Raw genomic sequence first — 25,759 nt, 5'->3', positions numbered from 1 at the left:
CATCTTACGGATTCTCTGGAATTCTGCTAGTTTTTCAGGCAGTTATTGAATATTGCAATGTGTATTTCTATGACTTTTTGGTGCTAGTCAATTCAACCCGTCAGACTGAAAATGCAACTGTAAAATTCCACCCCTGAGGATATATTTCATCTTATGAAGTATGCAGATCAAATATATATATATATCCATTCTCTGTAACTTTACCTTAATTGAAACCAAGATACAAATATCATTAATGACTTCTTTGTTCCAATGCTGGCTGGTAGCTGAGCCTATTTCTGTTCCACTGACCTGGGCTTGGACTTATCTGAAGTTTGCCGGTAAACCTCTCCACCTTATGTTTTATTTTAACATTTCTGTTAAATAAGACATTATGATTTTATATACATTTATTGTCACTCTACATGTTGATCTTAACTACTCTAAATCTTAAAATACGATGATACATCCCAAAGTAATTTGGGCAGAGAATAAAAACGTATTTGCAGGGCCCCCCGAGGAGCTGGGGGAAAGTGTGAAAAGTGTTGGACTTCCTCACCTGGATTGTTGCTGATGTTCTCACAAACATTGAGAACTGGTGGTTTGGTATGCCAAGCCGTCTATCTTGGGGCTTGCCCTTATGAAGCTTGTAACTGCAAAGGAGAGGCTAAACCTGCTTATAATTGTGCCTAAGAGTCTTTCCCTGAGTACCTCTTCGTTGCTCAGATGTGGCCCTCTCTCTCTAACCAAGCCAACTTGGCAGGTGAACTCACTGCCCTCCTCACTACGTGGGACCAGGGGTGTAAATCTCCCTGGCAATGCAGGATATGACTCCCAGGGATGAATCTGGACCCAGCATCGTGGGATTGAGAACATCTTCTTGACCAAAAGGGGGATGTGAGATGAAGCGAAGTAGAGCTTCAGTGGCTGGGAGATTTCAGGTGGAATCAAGAGGTTGCGCTGGTGGACATTCTTACACACTATAGAGATAATACTTTTTAGGTTCTGATATATTGGAATAGCTAGAAGTAAATACCTGAAACTATCAAACTCCAACCCAGTAGCCTTGACTCTTGAAGACGATTGTATAACAATGTAGCTTACAAGGGGTAACAGTGTGATTGTGAAAATCCAGTGCATGGATGGATGAGTAGAAAAATGGAGACAAAAACTAAATGAAAAATAGAGTGGGATGAGGGGATGATTTGGGTTTTCTTTTTTACTTTTATTTTTTATTCTTATTCTGATTCTTTCTGGTGTAAAGAAAATGTTCAAAAATAGATTGGGGTGATGAATGCATAACTATATGATGGTACTGTGAACAGTAGATTGTACACCATAGATGATTATATGGTATGTGAATATATCTCAACAAAACTGAATTTAATTATAAAAAAACAAAAAATATGACGATAGTCTAGATTTATGAGGCATTACAAAAATGCTTGGTTTTGCAATGTGGAAGCCCAGTGGCATAATTCTCGACCGCAAAGGCAGTAGTGTATAAAGCAGATGTCCCTTCTCTAATCTGGGAACATGCCTACTATAAACTTCCAAATCCGTAGGAAAGAACATTTCATTGTGTACTTCCAGAATCCACCCTCTGAATTTGGCACAAAGCTGTTGAAATATATCACAGCATGTTCAGGAAATTGTTTAGTCACCCTCCAGCTGCCCCACCCATGATACCGAGATGAGTGATGAATCAAGTGCCTTGGCAGAGATTGGCAATGGCAGGCATAGAAAACAGAGGCAGAAATCAGGACTGAGAGACTTGGTGGTTTGGCAAGGCAATCGGGAGTCCAGACAAATATAAATGGAAGGTTACAGTTGGCAGCAAGCTGGCCTGTAGAAGTCAGGGTAGATTCCAAGGCAGGGGCAAGCAGAAATCAGTTAAACAGGTAAGAACTAAGAAGACCCAAATTTCAGTGGGCAAAGTAATAAGTGAATGGGACATTCTAAACCTCTGGCTTAGTTGTCAGTAAAGAGAACCTCGAGAATTACAGCAAAGTAACTTAAATTGTGAATGATCAGGAAGCCTTAATCCTGAGGATTATGGGTTTTAGGATCATCTAGATATGCTTGGGTTTAAATTCTGGCCCTACCAACTAAGAGATAAGTAATTTGAAGCAAGATGTTTAACCTTTCTTCCTCTGTAAAATTAGAACCACATCACCCATTCCACAGGAATTTTGAAAGGATTAAATGAGATAATGTAAGTCACATGCTTAGCACTCAATGCCTGGAGCATGGCAAGCTCTTGATATGGCAATATTTTAATAATCATTAGTCATAGGCCTTTCTTATGATTCTTGGTACTTACATGGACAGCTCAGGACAATCAGGGGAAAGCTGATCATTTGGGTACATCCAGATAGAAGGGGGTTGATAGCTCAGACCTGAGCTATACTTATTTTCATGACCAAAACAGTATGAGCCTGATATCTTAATAGGAATGCCTAAGTAGTGAGCGTAGACGTTACTGACCCCCATGTTTTGATGAAGTATTATCATTAATTCAGATTACTTATTCAGTTTTAGCTGAAGGAGGTTTGATAATAGCATAGCAGTTTCTAACTTGTTTTGAAAAATGACATTAGTCATTGAGTAGGGTCCATCCTAGGAAAAGAAAAGAGAAACAGGCAGGGAGATAAGGAAACTTTGGGAGATTATTTAAAACATTTTAAGATCCCAACCTAAGTCAGGAAGGCAATACTGAGAATAACATTATAGTATCAATTCAACTGTCCTTAGCTCTAAACCAATTTCAAATCATTTGTTCATGCTGAATTACATCCTCTTCCCATGTCCTTATAAGAAAGAGTGCCACTTGTCTGATCCCTGTAGTAAGACTAGCACTGCTGTTATAGATTTATTTTTAAATATCGGTTAGGAAATAAAGTGTACTTAGGACATTATGCATTCCTTACATAAGTATTCCATTTTTTCACATATCATTGATTTCCAAATGTGGCATCTCTTTACAACATCAGTCATAAATCTTATTTCCGTTACACAATGTAAAAAAAGAAAACGAAACTTCCCGGATAGTCTGCAGTGTTTTCCTGTGTAATTAACACCTCAATCACAGTTGTGTGTGCCAGTCAAGACCCTGTCTCCTCTTCCTTGACACTTCCTTGATACCTTGTTCAGACTGAGCTGATGTCTAAGCACATGCTAAATACACACATGGGAACAGGGAAATATTTAAAAGGAGCCAGCTGTATTAGAGAGACCTGACAATTTAGACAGGCTGCTTAGACACATGCTTCATCTTGTGGGCTTGGGTCTGCATACCATCCTTTATTTATGTCCAATTATTGCCGTAACCTTGCCTTTTTCATCATCATCCTTATCAACAGCAAAAAACATTTGTCAGATAAGTATCAGTAGTCCATCATTTGCATTCCTCCCTTAATGCTCCTGGAGGGCCAAGTGTTTATAAATCAAGTGGCTAATTTAAGGTACACGTGCTCTCATATTGCAAGTCATGCTGGAGGCATCAGGTTATTTTTACTACAGAAAATTTGAAGAGGTCATTTATTTATATAGCCATAGATAACTGAAGTCATAGATAATTCAAATAAAATCATACCAGGGTGGAAGTTTCCTGGTTTCATCTTAAATTTTTTTATTGAAATACAACGTACATTCATAAAAATGTATGTATCATATGTACAGCTTGATAATTTTTCACAAACTGAACTCATCCGTGTAACCATCACCCAGTTCAAGAAACAACGTCACCCACAGAACACTCTGTCCTGCTCCCTTCCAGTCACTCCCCATCTCCCCATGGGTAACCTATTATAATCGCCAACAGCATAGATTAGGTTTGTCTAATCTAAGACAGGAAGGCCTCTCAGGCTCAGCAGTTATCTACCAGGATTTTCACCTTCAACACATGCAAAGCCTCCACTTTTTGCCTCACTTTTTACAGTGTGTCTAGGGTGAGCCCTATAATGAAATCACTGAAATAGTAGGACAGAAAATTGGAAACAAACATACAATGACTACTCCTCCCTTCTGCATCACTGGATTCTCTCTGACCTTATCATCCATCGCCCCAGATTCAGGCCTTGCTCCTGGATGTCCTCAGCCAATTCCCCAAAGCCATGCATAAGAGAGCTAAGATTCAGAGATTACACTTTCCTCTGGAAAATGGATGGATCTGATTTTAGTCCTAGGATGAGAGTTGTGGTTTATGTCTCTTGTCTTTATATAATTATTAATAGTGAAATACTCCTCAAATTGCCCTGGTTTAAATAATAAAGTTCACCCTGCCCCAAACCAACTCTTATCTCTTAGACATGCTTTTGCCTTTGCCCTGATGCTTTTAAATGAAAAGAGAGAAGGTCTTTTGGAGCAAGGGCAGACTGTGAGACTGTTTTAGGGCATCTGGGAACCGTGAAGGGAGGAAAGGCTAATCAGCAGCCACAGATGGGGACAGTGGAAAGTCGAAACTGTGTGGCCCCCAAACACTCCCTTATACACTGGAATTTCCATCCCTGTTTCTCATCCCTCCACCTTCTGATCTATCCTGTCAGCCTCTGCCACATGTCACTGAGACTTGGGACTTAAGGAAAACCTGTTCCTACTATATATTTGGTAGTGGTGCTAAGAAAAATGTGACAGGGTTGCTTTCTAAAGTGTATCTTGAAAAATTGTTCGCATCCACTTTAGAGTGTTAACTAGAAATTCCAACCTAGAAACCACATTTAAACTGAAAATATGTGCCGAGTGAAGTTCTCTGTACACAGTATGTTTCAATACTTTGATGAAACTCAAAAATATTTTACCATCGTATCACTATTAGCAAGAATGTGTAAACAAAATCAGCATTCTCTCTGCACCCTTTCCGGCATACACATCAGTACACTCTGACAATGGCAAGGCTGATGTAAATGATGGTGTAAATCAGCAGTGATAATGCAAGAATTTGGGAGCTTGCCCCTACCTTACTGAATCACGAATGCTTTTTACTCCACATCTTAAGACATGCCAATGTTATGTTACAATATCTGACAGTTGGTTTGTCTTAGACGTTAACTCTGTGATGAAAGTTGACCACTCTTCAATCTCATTTCCCCTATTTCCTGCCCAAACCAATATACATGTCTTCTTTAAAGAGAGGGAATGCAAACCAAAATTGATCCTATGGTTTTAACTCACCTCAACCTAATGCATGCTTAAAAAACCAATCACCTATTTAGATGTCATTGATTTTGTTTCTTTGTGCTCTTGTGAATTAATACATTACAATGCTTTCTCTTTTGAAGTAAACTTTTTAACATTGATTAATTTCCAGGGGCTAATTACCTTTCATTTACTAAAACACCTAATATCAATAATTTGATTTTCAGAAAATGTACACTCAGGACAAGAAACTGGTGTGTATTTGTGTAACTTGTATTCTTTTCAGAATATTAAAATGTATATTCATTAAAATCTTAAAATCCCCCAAAAGCACTCTGAAATGAAAGGTATATGAAAACCCCACTAATTATATTTCTGTTTTTAATAAAAAAATTTTTAATCTATTCTGTAGATACTAGCTAGGGTTATTTATGAAAAATGCAGCTGGTTTTATATGAAGTCCTTGATAGTATGCCTTAAATTGCCTACAGCAACAATGGAAGCACTTCCCACCTGATCACAGCACAGTGTTTGCCTGCTTACCTCTCAAACCTTATTCTGCTGGTTCAACTACCATTTGTACTTCCAACCCCACACCAAGCCTAGATGAAAACCTGAAAGATCAAGAATCTTTTCCTGACACTCTCAGAGCAAAAAAACTAGTGAACAAATGAACTTTTATGAATTTATGCTTACAATTCTCCCAAAAACCATTGAAAGATCAACCAAATACTTTTACTTTTTAAGTAGCAACAAGCCTTGTTACATGTTAATATCAATCAATATATTAATCAAAGTTATTAATGACAGTGAAACAGATATATTTAGAAAATATATACAGGTTTACCTCAGAGATATTGCAGGTTCAGTTCCAGACCACCACAATAAAGCAAATATCACAATAAAGTGAGTCATATAAGTTCTTTGGTTTCCAAGTACATATAAAATTTATATTCACATTATACTGTAGTCTATTAAGTGTTCAATAGCAGTTATGTCTAAAAAAATTTTTTAAATGTGCATACCTTAATTTAAAAACACTGTTTTGCTAAAAGATGCTGGCCATCATCTGAGCCTTTAGTAAGTCCTCATCTTTTTGTTGGTGGATGATATTGGCTCAGTATTGGTGGCTGCTGACTGATCAGGGTAGTGGTTGCCAAAGGTTGGGGTGGCTGTGGCAATTTCTTCAAATAAGACAACAATTAAGTTTGCTGCATTGTTTGACTCTTCCTTTCATGATAGATTTCTCTGTAGCATGTGATGCTATTTGATAGCATTTTACCTACAGAACAGCTTCTTTCAAAATTAGAGTCATTCCTCTCAATCCCTGTTACTGCTTTATCAAAGTTTATGGAATACTCTAAATCCTTTGTTGTCATTTCAACAATGTTCACAGCATCTTCACCAGTAGATACCATCTCAAGGGACCACTTTTTTTGTTCATGCATAAGACACAATTCTCATCCATTAAAGTTTTATCATGAGATTGCTGCAATTCAGCCACATCTTTAGGCTTCACTTCTAATTCTAGTTCTCTTGCTATTTCCACCACGTCTGCTGTGACTTCATCCACTGACGTCTTGAACCACTCAAAGCCATACATGAGGGTTGGAATCAACTTCTTCCAAACTCTGATTAACTTTTATATTTTGACCTTCTCCCATGAATCGTGAATGTTCTTAATGGCATCTAGAATGGTGAATCCTTTCTAGAAGGTGTACAATTTTCTTTGCCCAGATCTATCAGAGGAATCACTATCTATGGCAGTTATAACCTTACAAAATGTATGATAAGTCTTGAAAGTTCAAATGACTACTTGATCCATGGGCTACAGAATCACTGTTGTGTCAGCAGGCCTGAAAACAACATTAATCTCAAAGTATATCTCCATCAGAGCTCTTGAGTGACCAGGTACATTGTGAATAAGCAGTAATATTTTGAAAGGAATTTTTTTTCTTTCTGAGCAGTAGGTCTCAACAGTGGGCTTAAAATATTGTTAGCCATGTTGTAAATAAATGTGCTGTCATACAGGCCTTGTTGTCCCATTTATAGAATACAGGCAGAGTAGATTTAGCATAATTCTTAAGGGCTCTAGGATTTTTGGGATTGTCAGTGCGTCAATGAGTATTGGCTTCAACTTAAAGTCATCAGCTGCATTAGCCCCTAACAAAGGAGTCAGCGGCCCTTTGAAGCTTTGAAGCCAGGTATTAACTTCTCCTCTCTAGCTATGAAAGTCCTAGATGGCATCTTCTTCCAATATAAGACTGTTTCATCTACAATGAAAATTTGTAGTGTAGTGTAACCACCGTAATCAATTATCTTACCTAGATAACTTACTGTAGATTCTATATCAGCACTTGCTACTCCACCTTGAACTTTTATGTTATGGAGATGACTTCTTTTCTTAAACCATATGAAACAGCTTCTGCTAGCTTAAAACTCTTCTTCTGCAGCTTCCTCACCTCTCTCAGCCTTCATAGAATTGAAGAGCATTAGGGCCTTGCTCTGGATTAGGCTTTGGCTTAAGGGAATGTTGTGGCTAGTCCTTCTATCCAGACCACTAAGACTTTCTCCATATCAGCAATAGGGCTGTTTCACTTTCTTATCATTCTTGTGTTCAGTTGCATAGCACTTTTGATTTCCTTGAAGAACTTTTCCTTTGCATTCATAGAAAGGCTAACTGTTTGGCACAAGAGACCTAGCTTTCAGCCTATCTCGGCTTTCAACTTGCCTTCCTTACTAAGCTTACGCATTTCTAGCTTTTGCTTTAAAAAGAGAGAATTGTGACTCTTTCATTCACTTGAACGCTTTGAGGCCGTTGTAGAGTTATTATTAAGTAATTGGACTAATTTCAATGTTGTTGTGTCTCAGGGACCAGGGAGGCCAGAGGAGAGGGAGAGAGACGGGAACAAATGGTCAGTGGAGCAGTCAGAACACACCCACATTTATTGATTACGTTTGCCATTTTATATGGGTGGGGTTCATGGCTCTCCAAAGCAATTACAGTAGTAACATCCAAGATCACTGATCATAGATCACCATGACACATGTATTAATAATGATGAAATATTGTGATAATTACCAAAACGTGACACAGAGACATGAAGTAAGCAAATGCTGTTGAAAAAATGGTGCCTCTGATACACTGGCTCTCCATAGGGTTGCCACAAACTGTCAATTTGTAAAAAAAAAAAAAAAAAACACAATAAAATGAGGTCTGACTGTACTCAGAAATTCTTCCCATTCAAAATTTATGCTTTCAGTTTCTATGGCTTACTTCCTTCTGCTAGAAAGAAAATAATGCTTAAGAAAATAATTTTATAACAAATAAATGTTCTTTAAATGATCTTAGACACATATTGAGAATTTTATTACTTAATTCCAATAAAATTAGAATTCAGACCACTCTTTGAGAAACACCAACTTAAGCTGACAAATGCACATACTATTGCATCCAAAATCAAGTAAACATCAGATAAAATGCCAATCTTAGACCATCTTCCAGATATTTTATATTACTTTGCTGGAGCAGCAAGGATGTCAATATAGATAGCATTTAAATGGCTGCTAGTATCAGTTAAGATTTATTCATATCAGACACTGTATTTTTCGTCTTGGCTGTAAAGAATTGGCCTATCGCTTTCAGAATTAATTGATGTTAAAAAGTCATGTGGATTTAGAGTTGTTGTTTAATGTTTTTGTTAATTTTTTTACTAATTTCAATGTTGCTGTTTAATCTTGTCCTATCTTAAAATAAAATGAAATTGGTGTGTTCATTGTATGTTTTTATTTGGTTTCAAGGGAAGGCGAGGAAAACCAGGACCCCCAGGAAAACCAGGAGCCCCAGGACCACCTGTGAGTAAACAATAGAATGACTGTCCCTTTGGACAGCCCCTCTTTATTTCTGTGCTGATTGAAAGTTATTTTACTCCCATGTAGATAATAAGTCGCTTCTGTCTGCTTCTTTAGAATGTTTGGTCTCAGCATTTGGATGAGTAGTTTATACTCCCAAGGCTATTCCACACAACACACCACCAAAAATGAGCAGAAGATAAGGGAGGCTGGTCGTTGTCTGCCCACACCTCACCCGCTTCTTTATTACAGGGACAGGAATAGATGTGTACTGCCTGTCTGAGCACACTCAAACCAAGTATCCACACAGATGAATGCTGTTCTGAACCTACGTGGACCCCAGTTCCCCAATTTCAATTCAAATTCATTTTTCTTGCTGCAGAACTATTTAGTTTGTAAAATCACATGGAATGTTGTTGCTAAAAAAGAGCTGTAGAGAGCTATAAAGATCTTCTAGTCAGTTAATTCATCTCTTTCCTTTTCTCCAGGCTTCTAGAAAAAGTATTCCATTTCTTATGGTTCCATTAACTCATCAACCCACTAGAGTATGATTTGTGTCTAAGCTACCCCACTGACACTGCACTCTGTGAGGTCACCACAAGGAGTCTGAATCGCCAGATGCCCCATGGACGTTTCAGCCTTCATCTTACTTCACTGCTATATGGGATTTCACACTGTTGACTGCTCTCCCTTTCTTGAAAGGATTTTTGGTTCGGCGACATTTATTTCTTCCTCCTACCTTTGGACCAACTATTTTGTCTCACTAACAACTTTACCTCCACCCTCATCTCTATGTTGGATGGATTAATGAATCCTAGTTTTTTTCTTTGACCCAGACATCCCTCAGAGTTCCAGGCTTGTCTGTCCCACTGCCTGTTCAATATCTTCACTTGTTGGTCCCTAGGTACTACAAAATTAGCATATCCAAAACTGAACTCTGAAAATAATCCTTGATTTTTTTCCCTCCCTAATCCTCACATCCAAAAAGTTCCTAAATCATGTCCCTTCTACATTCCAATAGCTTATGAATTCATCTTCTCTTCTCTGTTCCCACTGCCACTGCCTTAGTTTGGGTGCTTGTCAGTTTGTACCTATATTTTTATAACCGTCAATGGAACCATTGCCTCTGACTTCCCCAAGGAGAGCAAAATTTCTAAATCATAAATATGGCCATGTGTCTTGGTTTGCCTGAGCTGCCATCACAAACACTGCACACTGGTTTTGGCTCAACAAGAATTTATTGGCTCACGGTTTTAGGCTAGAAGAAGACCAAAATCAAGGCATCAGCAAGGCAATGCTTTCTCTCCAAAGTCTATAGCATTCTGGGTTCTGCTGCTGGCTGCTGGTATCCTTCAGGTTCCTTGGCTTACCTCTGCCTCCGATCACATGGCAATGTCCCCTCCTTTCTGTCCTTCCAGTTTCCTCTGATTTCTGGCTTCTGGCTCCTCCCTCTGACTTTCTCTTTATAAGGCCCCCAGTGATCTGGATTGAGGCCTACCCTGGTTCAGTTTGCCACACTTTAACTAAAAATAACATCTTCAAAAGGTCCTTTTTAGAATGGCTTCACACCCACAGGAAGGTGGATTACGATGAAGCCTGTGTGTTTGTTGGGTATTGTTGTTGGTCTTGGACTGCATTCCTTTGTGGACCCCTTGTAAATGCGATCTCTTCAAGATGTTAGTTCAGTTAAGGCGTGGCCCACTGAATCAAGTGGGGCCTTTATCTGGACTCCTGGAGCCCCTTACAGGCAGAATGAAAGCCAGATAGTGAGAGAAGCCAGGAGAGGCTGCCATGTGCATTGCCATGTGACAGAAAAGCCAAGGACCAAGGATCACCAGCAACCAGCCCCAGGGTGCTGCACCTTAGGGAAGAAAGCATTGCCTTGCTGACACTGCGACTTTGGATTTCTCCTAGCCACAAAACCATAAGTCAATAAATTCCCATTGTTTAAGCAAACCCACCGTGTGTTATTGTTTTAGTAGCTGGGAAACTAATACATGTACATAATTCAACCTACCATACCATATGACTCTTTGGCTTACAACTCTTTAATAGCTTTCCTTTGTTTACAGGATAGATTTCAAATCCCCTACATGCCATTCTGGGTCCTTAATGGTTTGTCCTTTACCTGCCTTTACCTGGCCTCCTCTATGCTTTTCCTCCTTTGTCATCTGTAGTCTTCTCTTCTCTTATTATCTAAAAACACCATATTTGCCCATGGTCTCCCAATGGCCTGGGTAATCTTCCTTTGAACTTCAAGACTCAATTCAGACATCTGAACTCCTAAAAAGCCTCTGCTGGCTCTCTCAGCATTTGAGATATCATCCCCCATGATCCTGTTACCTTCTACTACCTATGACTGGAGCTGATAACTGTCATTTTCCCTCTCTCTCTCACCACTGCACTATAAAATTGTTTTTTGAGCCTCTATTTGATCACCATTGCCTAGCACAGTTTCTGGCCTGAAGAATATGATAATTCATTATTCAATGAATGAATAAACAAATTAATATATTTTGCAGATGAGAAAATGAAGACAAGATAAGTGACTTTTTAATGACCAGAATCACCCTGCACCACCTCCAGAGGGCTCCAGATCTAGCACCATGAGCATCTATTAGAATGTGGTCATGTGCCAAAAATAAACATGATAGCCATCCCATCATCCACTTTAGCTATTCAACTGGATTGACCTATTATCAATATATTGGTATCAATTGCTATTGATTATAAAAGTAAGTGGGGGGAAAATAAGAGGCATGGACTTGATATCCTGAAATCCAGTCTTTAAAGGAATCAGCTTTGTTGATTTGTATTCCAAAATTTTGTGCAAAACGGAGAACACACTGTAACATTTTAAATAATTGTTTTGTGCTTTAAAGGAGAAAGCTGTTGAATGCTAACGGGCAAGATTAGACCTTTGTATGGTATTCTAAATGTATGATCCTGCTTTTAAGACAGGATAATTGTTGTCTCAGGGAAGGAATTTGAATGATGAAGGCCTTCATGACAAGCTTGCCAAATGTCTAGGAGAGGAGGGGATTACACCAAATTCTGGAATGAGTTCTCAACTGTACATCAGATGAGTTTACTGGAGAATTTAGAAGATTAAGAAATATGCAACTGTATGAAAGGATTTATAATATTTAGTTCCACTGGTTTTAGTTTATTGCAAGAGTGTTTGGGGAAAGCGAGCTTGATTTACTTCAAGTATTAGATTCAGAATTTAAACCCAGTTATGGTTCTGACACAGTATTCATTAAATCCTGAATATACAGTATTTAAGAGAAAAGTGATTTATTATCCTTTCAATATCATAAAATTCCCAATATATTAGACTATAGAAGACAAGGAAAAATCTGTGCAGAAAAGTTCTTGAGTTATAAGTTTATCTTAAAAAAAAAAGTATTCAATTCTACCATCAGTTAATTTTCTGATTCCTTTAAGAACAGTGGTTTATAGAAACTTTTTCTTTCTGATTCTGAGTTAACTTCTTTAGGCAGCTGAAAAATGTTTTCTCTAATATAAGTATTATCAAAACTTTACCTTAGGATACAGTTTCCAGCCTTTTTTTTTTTTTTTAAGTTGCTCATATCATGGATTGAGTTTATGACATGCTTGCTAGCATGCTGCAAGAAATCCAATGGAACATTTACTTATTTTTTTTTATGTTTAAAAACTTACAGACCTGGGCAGCATTGAGAAGAAAGGTAAAATAATTGGCTCACATTGTTCTGTACCAGCTTCACATTTAATTTTTTCTAAACATAAAGTACTGTAATAAAAGGATTGTTATTTCCCAAATGATTTGAATGAACAGAGTTCTTCAAAATCAGTTCAAGATCATCTTAACAAACACCTTAAGAAAATGGGCACTTAAAAAAAAATCAAACTTCTAATTTACATTGCTCAATAGTGTCACAAACATTCAAGTCCTACTATGTACCTTACATTGTTACGCACTGGGGGTATAAAAATAAATAAGACATTGTCTCTGCCCTTTAGGAGATTCAAGTTTAGTTCACTGAAACGTGATCAAAGGAAAAGAATTTAGTAAAGGTAATAGTCATGGGTGGTTTCCTACAGGTGGTTTCCTACAACTGAAGCATAAAGTTTGAGGAGGACTGTCCAGTAAGGCAAATAGAGGAGCAGGAGGGAGGGAGCTAGGGACTGCTGGCAGAGGAAAACAGCCTGAAGGAAAGCAACAGAGTGCAGAACATCTGGGGCATAAAGGCGGGGAGGGGAGTCACAGGCAGTTCTAAGACACAATGCAGAAGATCAGTGTGATGGGAGTCCAACTGGGGCCAGATCCTGAAAAATTTTAAAACTCTGCAGGCCATGTGACGCTATGAAAACTTGTGAAGAGTTCTAAGCTGGAGAGTCCATGGCCAGACTTCTTTGAAAGATCACTCTGGTGGCATGGCAGACTTGGAATGTTTAAGACAGTAAGCAAGATTTATTGTAGTTATCATAGTACTTACTGTTTTTAAAGTATTCGTGGGGTATTGTTTTTAAATTTCTGTTAGTATTTTCCCATAGAACTATTTATATTTTAATATAATTTATAAACCATGTAAGAGTCATCTCCTTTTGTTTGTAGACCTTTTAAGATCAAAATATTATTTTTCATTTATTTGTCTTTTCTAAACTATGCCCTATGTGACATAAGCCCGACTTCACAGCAGGAAGGGAAGCAATAAAGGAATCGGGGAAGAGAAGTATTGGTAAGGGCTAAAAGTTCTGATTAGGATTGGGAAACAGGAATCACTCGCTTTGGTGGCTAGCATTGTGAAATTCCTAACGTACAGGTTAGAATTTCTTACAACCAAATGAAATATTAAAAAATCTTAATTTCATCTCTCTCTTCAAGGAATAAGCAAATGAAATGTAATATCCTTCAAATGAGTGGTTATCTTGTATAATTTTAACATATTTGATTAAGCAATTAGTCTTTGGAAAAATTAGGGAGAAAAACTTTATTCTTGTCAGTCTGATTATCTCAAAAGAACCAGGAAAAGAGTTATCAAGAAACATGACTTTTTGAGTACAATATACTTTGCTCAGTTTCCTAAGGAAATGTTCTTCTTTAGGGGTTTTCCCTAAATCAAGGTAGTGTTGTTATTTGGGAGCATATCAATGAAGACTGAAAAAATAAAACTGAAAGTCTCTGATAGCCTGAAGCAATTCAAATAATTCAAATGTTTTAACCAGTCCTTCTAATTGTGATTCTTTGTTCTGAAGCCAAATTTTTATTTTCTCACTTTTTAAAAAAACATTAGTATCAAAATATTTTTCAAGTTCTTTACAAAGAATGATTTCCCATACATTTCCACTTAGTTAAATATTTTTTTTTGATGAAAGGACAACATTTTTCTTTCTGAAAGATTGTATTTCTTAGAAAATTGTTTTTCTAATAGGATATTTACTAAAAGTGGAACTATTGAACTAATGTTATTAAATTTTCTTTGTGGATCAGTTTCATTTAAGTCATATATATTACTCCAGTTTAACACCTCATAGTAAGAGCAAGTTTTATCTGTTTAGGAAAGACATAGTTGAAATTTATGCACTTATAATCTGCATGTAATAAAATCATTCTTAGCCAGAATGATTATAATTAAAGTGCAATTAAACTGGTTAGAAGATAGACACAAATTTTTATTTTATGCTGAACATATTTTTTCTAAACTGTTGGTCTAATTTCCTAGTAACAAGCAAGGCTGATCTTACATAGACAAAGGAAAAAAGCTCCCAAACTCTCCAAATAACTTCTGTCATCTTGTCCTGACTGAATATTCTTCACTGGCGAAAAACCACTAAGAAGAGATGTCTTGGATTGAAAATGCCTGCAAGTAAACTAAGGTCTGACTGAGAGCAGTTTTTTAGAGAGACAAAGTACCAACAAGTTCAGAAGAGAGAGGACTGGATGGGCAAGTTTGCTACAGCATTAGCTCTGCTTTTGGTACTCTACTTCTGGTGCCTCATACAATCCTCATAACCATCTTGAGAAGTAGAAATTATCCTCATACTAATATGGGAGAAATGAAGCTCAGAAATGTTAAGTAACTTGATTGAAATCACACAAGCATAAGTGCTGGGCCAGAATTGGAAACCAGGAAATGATCCCCAAGCCCACCTCCATTCTACTGGACCAGAGTATGAAGTACAAGCTTCAGGTTTGCAATTTGACTAAAATCAGCAAAACACTGATTATAGTGCCTCCGGACAGCGGGGTAAAATAGGAACACTGTAATGAGTCTCATCCTTCTCACTAGGGAGTTCTTAGGCAACACACTTTACATATCCATGTTTCAGTGTTCTCTGTAAATTTGAAATGATAGCAACTGCCTCACTTCCCACAGTTGCTGGAAGGATTAAATGTGAGTATGCTAGAGAACCAACTTCTAAATGTGAGCCTCCATTTAAATAAACTTAGCTTATTATTTTTAAGAACATCCATTTACATATAGTATTGCTGATAAAAGAGATGGAATCTGACATCTGCAATTGAATCAGCATGAACTTTTCTCTTTACAAATTCCCAAAATCCAGTTAATGAACATCTGAATGTCTATCAATGAATTGCTGAAACAAAAGGTCGTGTGCTCAATTGTGTGCTCTAATTACAGTATGCTTATTCTCAATATGTAAATCCACTCATGGAGATACAAAAATTACTCACAATTAGGTAATAATAACAGCCAGATCTAAGTATTCAAGGGTGTTTTTTTCCCTCCAATTTACAACCTGTTCCTTGTTTGTAGGGGCCTTATGCTTAATTAGTTGTGATGTTCTCCAAGCCTCAACTCCTATTCCTCACACTCTAATAAATTTTTCTCTTTCTTTAAAGTCCCCCAGTTATCTCAGTAACATAAGCAACAGAAAACAGTGGCCTTGTGTCATGATAATGAGGCTTGGAAAGCCTCAAGACTTGGAATGCCTTCATTTATTTCCAAATATTCTGCTTTCTAGTTTCTTTAGAAAAGGAAGGAAAGCAGCTGGAAATGAGGTGGAGAAGGAGGGAAAGCGGGAGAATTTAACTAATGAGCCATTGTAGGAAGTATGTATTAGCCCACCCATTTGACATTAACTTTCCTTCTCATTCATCATCACTTGTAAGAAGTGTTTATTAAAAATCACATTAATTTTAATATATGTTATTATTTCTTCCTGTAACAGGCAGTGCTCTTGATTTTCTTTCATTTTTTTTCTGGTATTGTTTTTCTGCATTGTTTCATTATTGTAGAATGAGAATGGAGCAGTGGGCTCAAATGTGTCACATTTCAGTGCATAGCAATTTATGTTGAAAACAGGAATCCAAGAAATCTGTAACGCGGGGCAGCAGCTCCCTCTACTGTTTCCATTGGAAAAATTCTAGGCAAAAAAATGACATTTCACAGCCCTTTGGAGGATATCCCAAGCATAGAGACTTTTAAGTGTTTGAGGCTTAATTATAAATCTACATGATTTTCAAAACATATTTTCAGGATTTTATAACATTTTCTGCTTATCTTAGACTTTAAATACAATTACTATTTCATCAACAGTCATTTCTTATGTCAACTTGATGTTCCTTTGAAGTGAAAATCATTAGCTAATGAGTTAGAGATCATTTTAGAGAAATGCTCATCTATTGTAAAACACCAATAAAATAATCAAGTGTTAATTTTGTGGGAACTGAATCCTACAGAATTTATACCTCTTTTCTGAAGCAACAATCTGATTTAAAATGTGTACAGTCATGTTATTTCTATTTTGGGTTTAATTTCAAAGTAGAGTAACTTCTTTCACCTTTAAAAGCATGAGTCATTGCACAGTCCTAAAGGTGATGGCTGTACAGCAGTCTATACAGTTAAAAGAATATATATTTAGGGTTGTGAAATTGCATTCATTTATTCTACAAATACTTATTGACCATCTACCATGTGTTAATGACTATTGCAAGCATTGAGCGTATAGTGGTTAAAACAAAACAAAGCAACAAACAGATACAGGCAAGGTTTGTGCCTTTAATAACATACTTTGTTGGATGTGGGGAGCAGCAGTGGTTAATAGGCAATTCAATAAATAGACAAAACAATTTCAGTTTAGTGAGAGGTGCTGTAAAGGGAATAATTGGGTAATGTGATAGTGATTTGGAAGGAAGAGTTGTTACTCTGATTAAGGAGGTCCAGGGAGATATCTGAGTAAATGACATTACCTGAGAAAGAGCTAGCCATGTGACCGCCAGGCAAGAGCTTTCCTAGAAGTGAGGACAGGGCATAAGAAGGACCTGATGTAGGGGGAAGGCTTGATGTATTCAATTAACATAAAAGAGTTAGGAGAAAAATGGTGCCAGAAGAGGTTTAGGTGCTGAGTACCTTTATCACATAAGGCATTATAGGAGTGGTAGCAAGTGGGAATACATGGGAAGGAAAACAATCAGCTGGTCACATCTCCCATTTGTAAGTATTCATGAGCATGTTTTTATTTGTGGTTAGATTTTTTTTAATTGATGTGATGAAATCACTATTCCTATTAATTCAAGTAAATTATTCTGAAGGTAATTTCATTTTAGCACATCATTTTTAGTCTTTGAGTAAACAGGGAGTCTTTGTGGAGACAAAGCTTTGATTGTAGCCCATTTAATTTCAGCCTTGACTGAATCTACTGGATACCATATTTAATTAAAGATGGAGCATTCCATCACATAGAAGTCAGTCTCTTCTTTTTCCCCATAGCTAGAACTGATGCTTCTTTTCTGATAGGCTACAGGTTAGGTCAGATGAACAATTATAGCAAAGAAAATGCATGTCTTCAAAACACCATGAAACCAATGCCCTACTGCACTTGTTCTCCATTATCCATCACTTCCCCCACCCTTTATGGTTTCTACCTCTAACTTTATTTACTACAAACACAAGATGGAAAGTCATTGTTTTTAGCATATACCAAGGCCCACCTCTAAAACAAGTTACTCCCCCAAAACACATTTTGGATTGCTGAATAAAGTGTATGACAGAAAATGTCTAACTAAAGCAAAGCATTTGATTTCTTGTTAAAACACACTATGTGTGACTATATGTATTTTGAGGCTCATCGTGTCTCAGGGAGAGTCTAAATCATATTCTTAGCATCACTTCTAGAAGTCTTGAACCGATCAGGTCTTTGTCATGTTTCTCAGTTTTCCTTTCAGTAAAGAATGTTTGTAACCTCTATCAAATGACTAAAGGCCATGAACTATAATGATACTATCTTCAGAGAAAATGAACCTAACCACTTATTTGAGTTAAAGGGAATAGTAATTTCATTTCTTAATAAAAACAAGATGACTACCTCAGCTTTTAAAACATAGACACATAAGACCTATAAAATGTAGACATTACCAGTTAATCATTTTATTGCCACTTGTCCCCTACTGAGGTTATGGTTCCAGACAAAGCAGCTGTTGCCAACATTGCTAAAATTCTAGTGTCACCTTGTGTGGCCACAGAATACATAGATATGCATGTGAGGCAGCTGGCAGTATCAGGTTGAGATTTTGAAAACTAGCACTTGGGTTTGATTTCCTAATTACTTATCTTTTTCTCTCCCTTTACACATCAGCAGCAGCAGTGGGACATTAGTCACTTTTTGACTTCCTGAGGTTGGTTGTTTGCTTTTTACTAATTGTGGCTACACTCAGGTGGAAAGGATTTTATTTTCTTATGGCTACTGGCCACTGTTTTCTTCTTGCATCATGTTCTTGAAACTGACTATTAAGATTGATTAATAGATTGACTTGCATTATTTAGACCAATAATGGGACAGAATATTTGAAATTCTTGATGTATGGTCATCAAACTTATAATCCATGCCAATACCTGGATTAAGCACCATTTCTTCGTGGGGGGGAAATATTAAGATTTTAATAAATTTGATTTGCCTTTGAGAAGATATCCAGAAAAGGAGGTTTGTTTCCTAAATATTCTTATAGTTTGTATTTAGTAATAGAATTACCAAAAGGATCTCCATACAGTATTTACTCTTACCCCTATATAAATCTGTGAGGAAGAAAAAACATTACCTTCATTTTAACAAGAAAACTCTGGGCCCTGGGAAGTAAGGGGCTTAGCTAAATCTATGCAGTGTTCCCTCCACAATAAGCACAACCTGGTAGGAAACTGTTTTGGCCATAGGGAAGAATAAAAGAAATATGTGATTAGAGAAGCACCACGTTTTCGGCATTATCTGGGAGAGGAAAACATAGGAGGAAATTGTTAGAAAATAAGACCTGAAGGGGCTTCAGCTGTATCTGTAATGGTTTCTCTGAAAAGTGAAAAGATCCAAAGCAAATACAACAAATTGTAGGATTTGACAGCATTGGACTGTGTATTCATGGAGGTTCATCACATTATTTTCTGTACTTTTCAGCAGGCTTGAAATATTTCATAATTCATTTTAAGAAACAAAAAAACTGTCTTATGTGATTGGCAAAGGTTAATATCACTAATTATTTCTTTACTGGCCTACAGCATCAATCTCTTCTGCCTGCAATCCTTTGTAGACTGGGGCTAGGTGTTTTAAAAATCAAATCATCAATTTTATTTACTTATTTGCTTATTTAATTAAATTTTTTATGTTTAGAATTTCCTTTAGTGCCCTCTTTGTAACCATAGGGTTTGGTGAGCCAGGAATTGTCATTTGTAGATTTATCATTAGTACAACTTATAGATCAGAGTGAAACCCTAATGTCACATACTTGCTTTGAAAGCAAAGACTACAATCACCCCAAAAGAAAACCTGCATATTGTACATCTCATTTTTTTCCAGAGCTGTCCAAAATGTCCCCAACTATTTGAATTTACATATACTCTTGGCTTCTCTGTAACTTGGCGGTATGTATTCCAGTGCCTTGGAAATCACATTTTCTCTGCACAGGAAGTGTTGTCATTCTACCAACAGTTTTACAGAGAGTGAATGTCATCAGTTAATTGCAGCAAAAGGAAACTGAAAGCATTGATGGGTGCAAGCTTCCCGTGGGTCTATGTCAGCCTACTTTCCTAATGCCTCAAGTGGCACGTCAAGATATTCCTGAGGGGGTTGAGGCACAATTGTTTCCAGGGTATAGTTTGTTGTTCATGGCGATCTTTTAGGGATGCCACTGGATACAAATAATTTGTTTCATACATCCCCATCTTTGCTAGTTCTTATGCCCCTGTGGCTTTTATCACCTTGTGCTAGATCAATGATGTTACTTTCATGGGGTGGCTGGCAAGACACTAAAGATTCCTGCTGCTCTTTATATTGTGGGAAGCTGATAAATAATATTTTTCTTTTTGCCGGACATACTAGGGAGAGATGAGCATGAAATATTTTATGGATGGATAAGCAGAATGGCAGCATTAGAGGAGGCATCATTTTTTTATCTGACCAACATGCCATGAAAATCATTCAAAAATGTCCTGCTCTACCAATAATGCAGTGGGCTTTATACCATTTTAATTGATTTGTGTTATGGTATCTGAGAATAAGAAGCACCCTTGAAAACCACTTTTTCTGTCTTTGGAAAATAAAGTGTTAAAAACCTCTGAGCTTCATAGCATAATTTAGAAAATCTGCTTTTATGAAATGGGTTAATTATACCCATTGAATGCGTTCACTGTCACAGTCTCGTCCTCCCACTCCTGTTCCAAAATGACAAGTGAAACCAGGGACTGTGAAATTTTGGAAAACAATCAGGTCACATATTGAGTATTTTGCTTATTCACACAATCATAAACTGCCTATGCTTCAGTTCCCTCAATTACACAGCTCAGTACGCAGACCAGAAGCAGACAACCCCGGCTCAGGTGAGCACTTTCCGGGAATACACAGAGGAACAAGTCTGAAAAATGTCCAGAGTGGCAGATGTGAAAAATTCTCATTCAAGATCCAGAAGCAGCCTTTGCTGCAATCCCTCACCTATTAATGGTGCTGCTTCTGAACTTCTGAACCAGGGATGCTGGCAATATCTTAGACTGGGACGCTTAGGAGCTATAGATCTTTCAAAGTATGATGCAGGTATATACCACCATAAGGGGAAAAACTGGCTGAGACAAGAGAAGATCATGGATCATGGTACTGCTCAGAATTTCCAGAAAGTCACCAAGAAGCAGCATATGGCTGTCAGCTTCCAACAAAACGGCTCTTACCTTTTTTTAGGGGAAGTCTCCAAAAGATGTCCTTGACCAATACCACCAGACTGTTGTATCCCTTAAATCCTTCAGAGTTCCACAATGCTGATACACAAATTCTCTCCACCACAAGAAGACAATGTGACTATTGTAGTCATATCAGAAGGATATTTCATTTTCTCTAAGTGTGACAACTTTCCCACAACTGTTCTCCACTGCAATTTCATGCCTATAGGAGTTTCCGTTCATCAAAATCATCCCCAAGCAATATTACTCTGTTGGTTAGCTTGTCTTTTCCCCACCACCTTTGACCATTTATATTTATATTTTTCTTCCATCATTTCATAATAAGGCTCTTTATCCTTCCTTTCCCTCATTAAGGGACCCTATGATCTCTTAACATTACATGTACTGCTTGATTTTTTAACCAGCTTTAAGATGTTTGATATTTTATTTTCTTATCTGTCATGCCTCTCACGGGGAGGCAGTAAAAGGAAAGAGTTAAAAAGTCAAGGGCTGTGGGGTCAGACAGACCTGGGTTGTAACCTAGCACTCTTGTCTATTAGTTGTGTGACCTTGGGTAAGGTATTTAATCTTTTTTTGGGTGTAAAATGAGGTTAATGCCTACCTCATTTGGGTTGTTGTAAGAATTAAATGCAGTGATGCATTTACCTGCCACTCTTTTTTTACTTTCAAAGAGTAGCTGTTGTCATTTATTAACATTGTTGTTGTTATTAACCTATTTAATAATTTTCTAATGTCTTTCAGAGGCTTATTTTTGTCTTTCTTTTATTCCAGGATTTAATTCAAAGCCTACTATTTCCATTGCTAAAGAGTTGATACTTCTCCTAATTCTTTGATTATCATTTACATGTAATTTATTCTTCTATCTGCTTTTCTCTTTACCTTTGTATTTTTCTGTTTGCTCAAGTCCCTATAGAGAAACTTCGTCTGCCTAAGAAAGAAGGCCTAAATGTATGCATTGACATATTCATCAGGAAAAAACATGTTGAATTTTCAAAACAAACAAAAACACTTGAAAGCATCTACTTAAGGATGAGAATACTTCCAATGTCATGACTGTTGCTTTGTGTATTGACCAAGAGAATAAAGCATGTCCTTCCTCTTAGAATAAGTGAGTTTTCCCTGAGCTTACCACATTTGACTTCCCACCTCTTAAAATCAAATTTAGTCTTAAAACTCGGCTCAAAAGAAGTAACTGTTTCTTAGAGTCCTGTGCCACAGAGCCAGAGTCCTCAGCATGACAGTAGAGTAGGCAAAGGAGCAGTCTCCAGGGTCTTTTTAGCCTCCTTTTCTGTAATCCTTTCCTCTCCTGATGCTGTTTTCTCCATCCCAACCACAAGTACTATTCCTTTGTTCTCATTTTCTGTCCCAACTTGCACTGAGAAAATATTAATGAACAATTCACATGAATATCTTAGTGTGGAACAACTTTAGACTTGTGTTATTTGGTGACACATCTCTTGGTTTTTCCATCTGTCAAATGGAGAATATAATAATAACAACCTCGCTTAGCAGTTACAAAAATCAAATAATAGCCATAAGGACCACACTCCACTTTGTCTAGTTTATGGATGGATGAGTAGAAAAATAGGGGAAGGAAACAAACAGACAAAGGTACCCAGTGTTCTTTTTTACTTCAATTGCTCTTTTTCACTCTAATTATTATTCTTGTTATTTGTGTGTGTGTGCTAATGAAGGTGTCAGGGATTGATTTAGGTGATGAATGTACAACTATGTAATGGTACTGTAAACAATCGAAAGTACGATTTGTTTTGTATGACTGCGTGGTATGTGAATATATCTCAATAAAATGAAGATTAAAAAAAAAAAAAGAAAGTACCCCAAAATGGAAAAAAAAAAAAAAAAATCAAATAATAACATGTTTTAGAATACTATGTGAAAACACTTTAAAAATTTTCCTGAGCTGTACAAATATGAAGCATTAGTGTTACCTCTCCCAGAAGCATTTGCATTTGCATTAGGTTTTATTACCAAAAACCAAATAAACCTTTCTTTATGGAGTTTTAGGTAAATGCCAGACATTGGGTGACCTATTTTGAAGAAAAGGTGCCCCTTTACAGGAACCTGAAAATTTTACCTAATATGTACGGTTTGCCCATGTTCACTAGGGTGGGCCCATTGTTATAAAGTGGCTCCTCCATCCCCAATTCTGATTGCAGCTGTGATCCCAAATATGAGAATCTGAGGTATTTGTGTTATGAAATGTAAGCATAATATAAAAACTCATTGAATCTTCCCTTGACTACAGGAATCATATTTTGTAATTTGAGAGTCTCCAGTAATTTTGTATGTTGGGGGGAGGGGAGAGAAGGAAGGGTTGACATCTCCTTGATCACTAAAAATTTGTAGCAGGAGCATTCCCAGAAAGATAATCCATTACCAAATCCCAGCTATTTAATTTAAGTGGTTAAATCTCAAGAGACACTGAAAACAAATTTCATTTAGAGTAAATATTTAAGACAAGTAATCTGTGCTTAAAAGAAAAAGGAATTGATTTCCCAAATATTTTCTATCTAAAGAGAACTATTGATTTTTCTCTCAGAGTTAGGGTATAACTTTATAAGTTGTAATTCTGTTCAAAAATCCATCCGTGAGAAATCTTCTACTTTACTGGACCTCACTACAACATTGTTTTCAATTAAATAGCCAGATTCTTAGATCAATCTAAATCTTTACCCTGTCTGCTAAGAGTTTGGAGGCAGTAAGACCTCTCTGTTCTGTTTGATACCAGTTTCTAACTCTGGCTTTTTCCCCACAAAATTTTTCTTAAAAAAGCAATTATTCTGTTGAAATCAGCAAACATTTGGAAGTAGATGACTACTATGTACCAAATCCTGTGTTTTTATGAGATAAAAAAGATTGAAATGCCTTATCTTCAAGGAGTTCTCATTCCAACTGAGAAGTCTGACATACACCTAAGCCACTATAATTGGTGTAAATGTGCTTTACTAAGTTATGTATAATGTGTTATAGATGGAAACATATATGAGAGTAAAACTCATTCTGATATCAACATTTCCAACTATTACTGTATATTGAAATATGCTTCATTTTTATCATTCTTATGTCTGAGTTTAGGCTTCTTAATGATTTGTTTTAAAACCACAGAAAAAATGATTACTGATCTCTGCCTTTTCTACTAGCCATTAGAAATTTAGTCCAACTGACTTTCCAATAACTAACTTTCTACTTGTTCTTATAACAAAACTATCTTTAGCATATTTTGATGAGAGTTGATTCATACAGCTTTCTTCACAAATGTTTTTTATGTTTCACGTAGGCTTCTCTGAAGTTAATTGGAAACCCACAGGGCCAGAAGGCAGTTGTGTGTAGCCTGAAAATACATATTTGCGAAACCTGAAAGGAGCCCCTAATAGGAGTTTGAAGAGCTATGGTATACAAGGATAAGTGGCATCAAGATGGCTCAAGGATGTTTGGTCAGCAGAGTTATGAAGAAGTAAAGGATGCTTTTAGAGAAAGAGGAGATAGGAAAATATTTCAGGAGGAAGGATTAGAGACTGAGCAGAGCAGCTGACTGAGAAGCCATGGAGATCTTGATTTAGAATGTCTAGGCTGTGCTAAAGCTGAAAGGAAAGGCTCTGGGTCTGCCTTGCATATAGAACTCACAGCTAAGACCTGTGAGAAGAAAGGCAAAAATACAGTTCTTAGAGCTAAAGTCAAGAGTACCAGGTGAACTGGATGAAAAAGTGGGGGTGAATCTGAAACTTCATTTGGAGCACTGCTTTGAGGATATGGCATTTTATGGCAAGAACAGAACATATGAAAATGTAGAAATAGCTCTTGTGGGTTGATTAATCTTGTGGCTATCTGAATAATAATGTTCAAACTTTTCTATTGACAAGTCCAGAACCAGTGAAGTATGGTTTTTAATAAATAACTCTCTTAAACTTTGGGTATCTGTAGCCAAAACTTAAATCTACTGAAGGAATCGCAATGCAAGCAGCTCATCATTTTCACTTTATGCACATGAAACTCAGGTGGCAGACATCGTGGTATTTCTGTTTTTCTACCTTTAGCAGGATTTTAACCAAAAACATTCTTAAATGCTTCTCAAAATATTCCAGAGATTGTACACTCCCCACGTTGAATGTAGCTTTAACCCCAGGTATAGTTCTTTCCAGGAGGAAACAGCATCAGGATCTCTTCCCACACTAGGTTTATAGACCTCTCAGATAATTACACATCAGTACAGTTAGGTTCTGAACATGTGTCTCCCTAGAGTTCAGGAGCATCTTAAAACTGGTCTGTAATTATGTGCTCATCACATTAACCAAATGTCCTATGTCTCCCAACCCGATACATATAGAGTAAAGCAGAGCTACATGAAATGTAGAGATTTTATAACCGTTATTTCCCTGGAGATATGTTGTGAATCACTGTTATGAGCAAGATATTGGGACATTTTTTCTTTCCATAAACCTTCAGCCAGTTTTCCTAGTGAGTTGTTGATAGACTTAACCAAGACTGATGTGCCCTCTGCAGCTGACCACTCTTTTCCACTCAGCTTGGTCATTTAAAGCATCTCTGTAAGGGGTCCTTACAAATGCAAGCCTCAGAGAAAGCCATCCTTTACTTGTCTGTTTACCAGAAGA

At 37.0% G+C, this 25,759-nt stretch overlaps 1 protein-coding gene across 1 annotated transcript in view; it reads left to right on the top strand.

The window, feature by feature from the left end:
- Positions 1–25,759, top strand: part of COL19A1 (collagen type XIX alpha 1 chain) — a 341,781-nt gene that overhangs the window by 228,958 nt on the left and 87,064 nt on the right. Inside the window, exons 17-18 of the mRNA XM_037844663.1 lie at positions 8,917–8,970; positions 11,490–11,497. Of these exons, the coding sequence (XP_037700591.1) occupies positions 8,917–8,970; positions 11,490–11,497 (62 nt within the window). The remainder of the gene's footprint in view (positions 1–8,916; positions 8,971–11,489; positions 11,498–25,759) is intronic.

The sequence above is a fragment of the Choloepus didactylus genome, chromosome 7, assembly GCF_015220235.1.
Source record: "Choloepus didactylus isolate mChoDid1 chromosome 7, mChoDid1.pri, whole genome shotgun sequence".
NCBI lineage: Eukaryota > Metazoa > Chordata > Mammalia > Pilosa > Megalonychidae > Choloepus > Choloepus didactylus.
The sequence above is the reverse complement of the archived record's forward strand: the minus strand, read 5'-3'. Positions and strand labels throughout refer to the sequence as shown.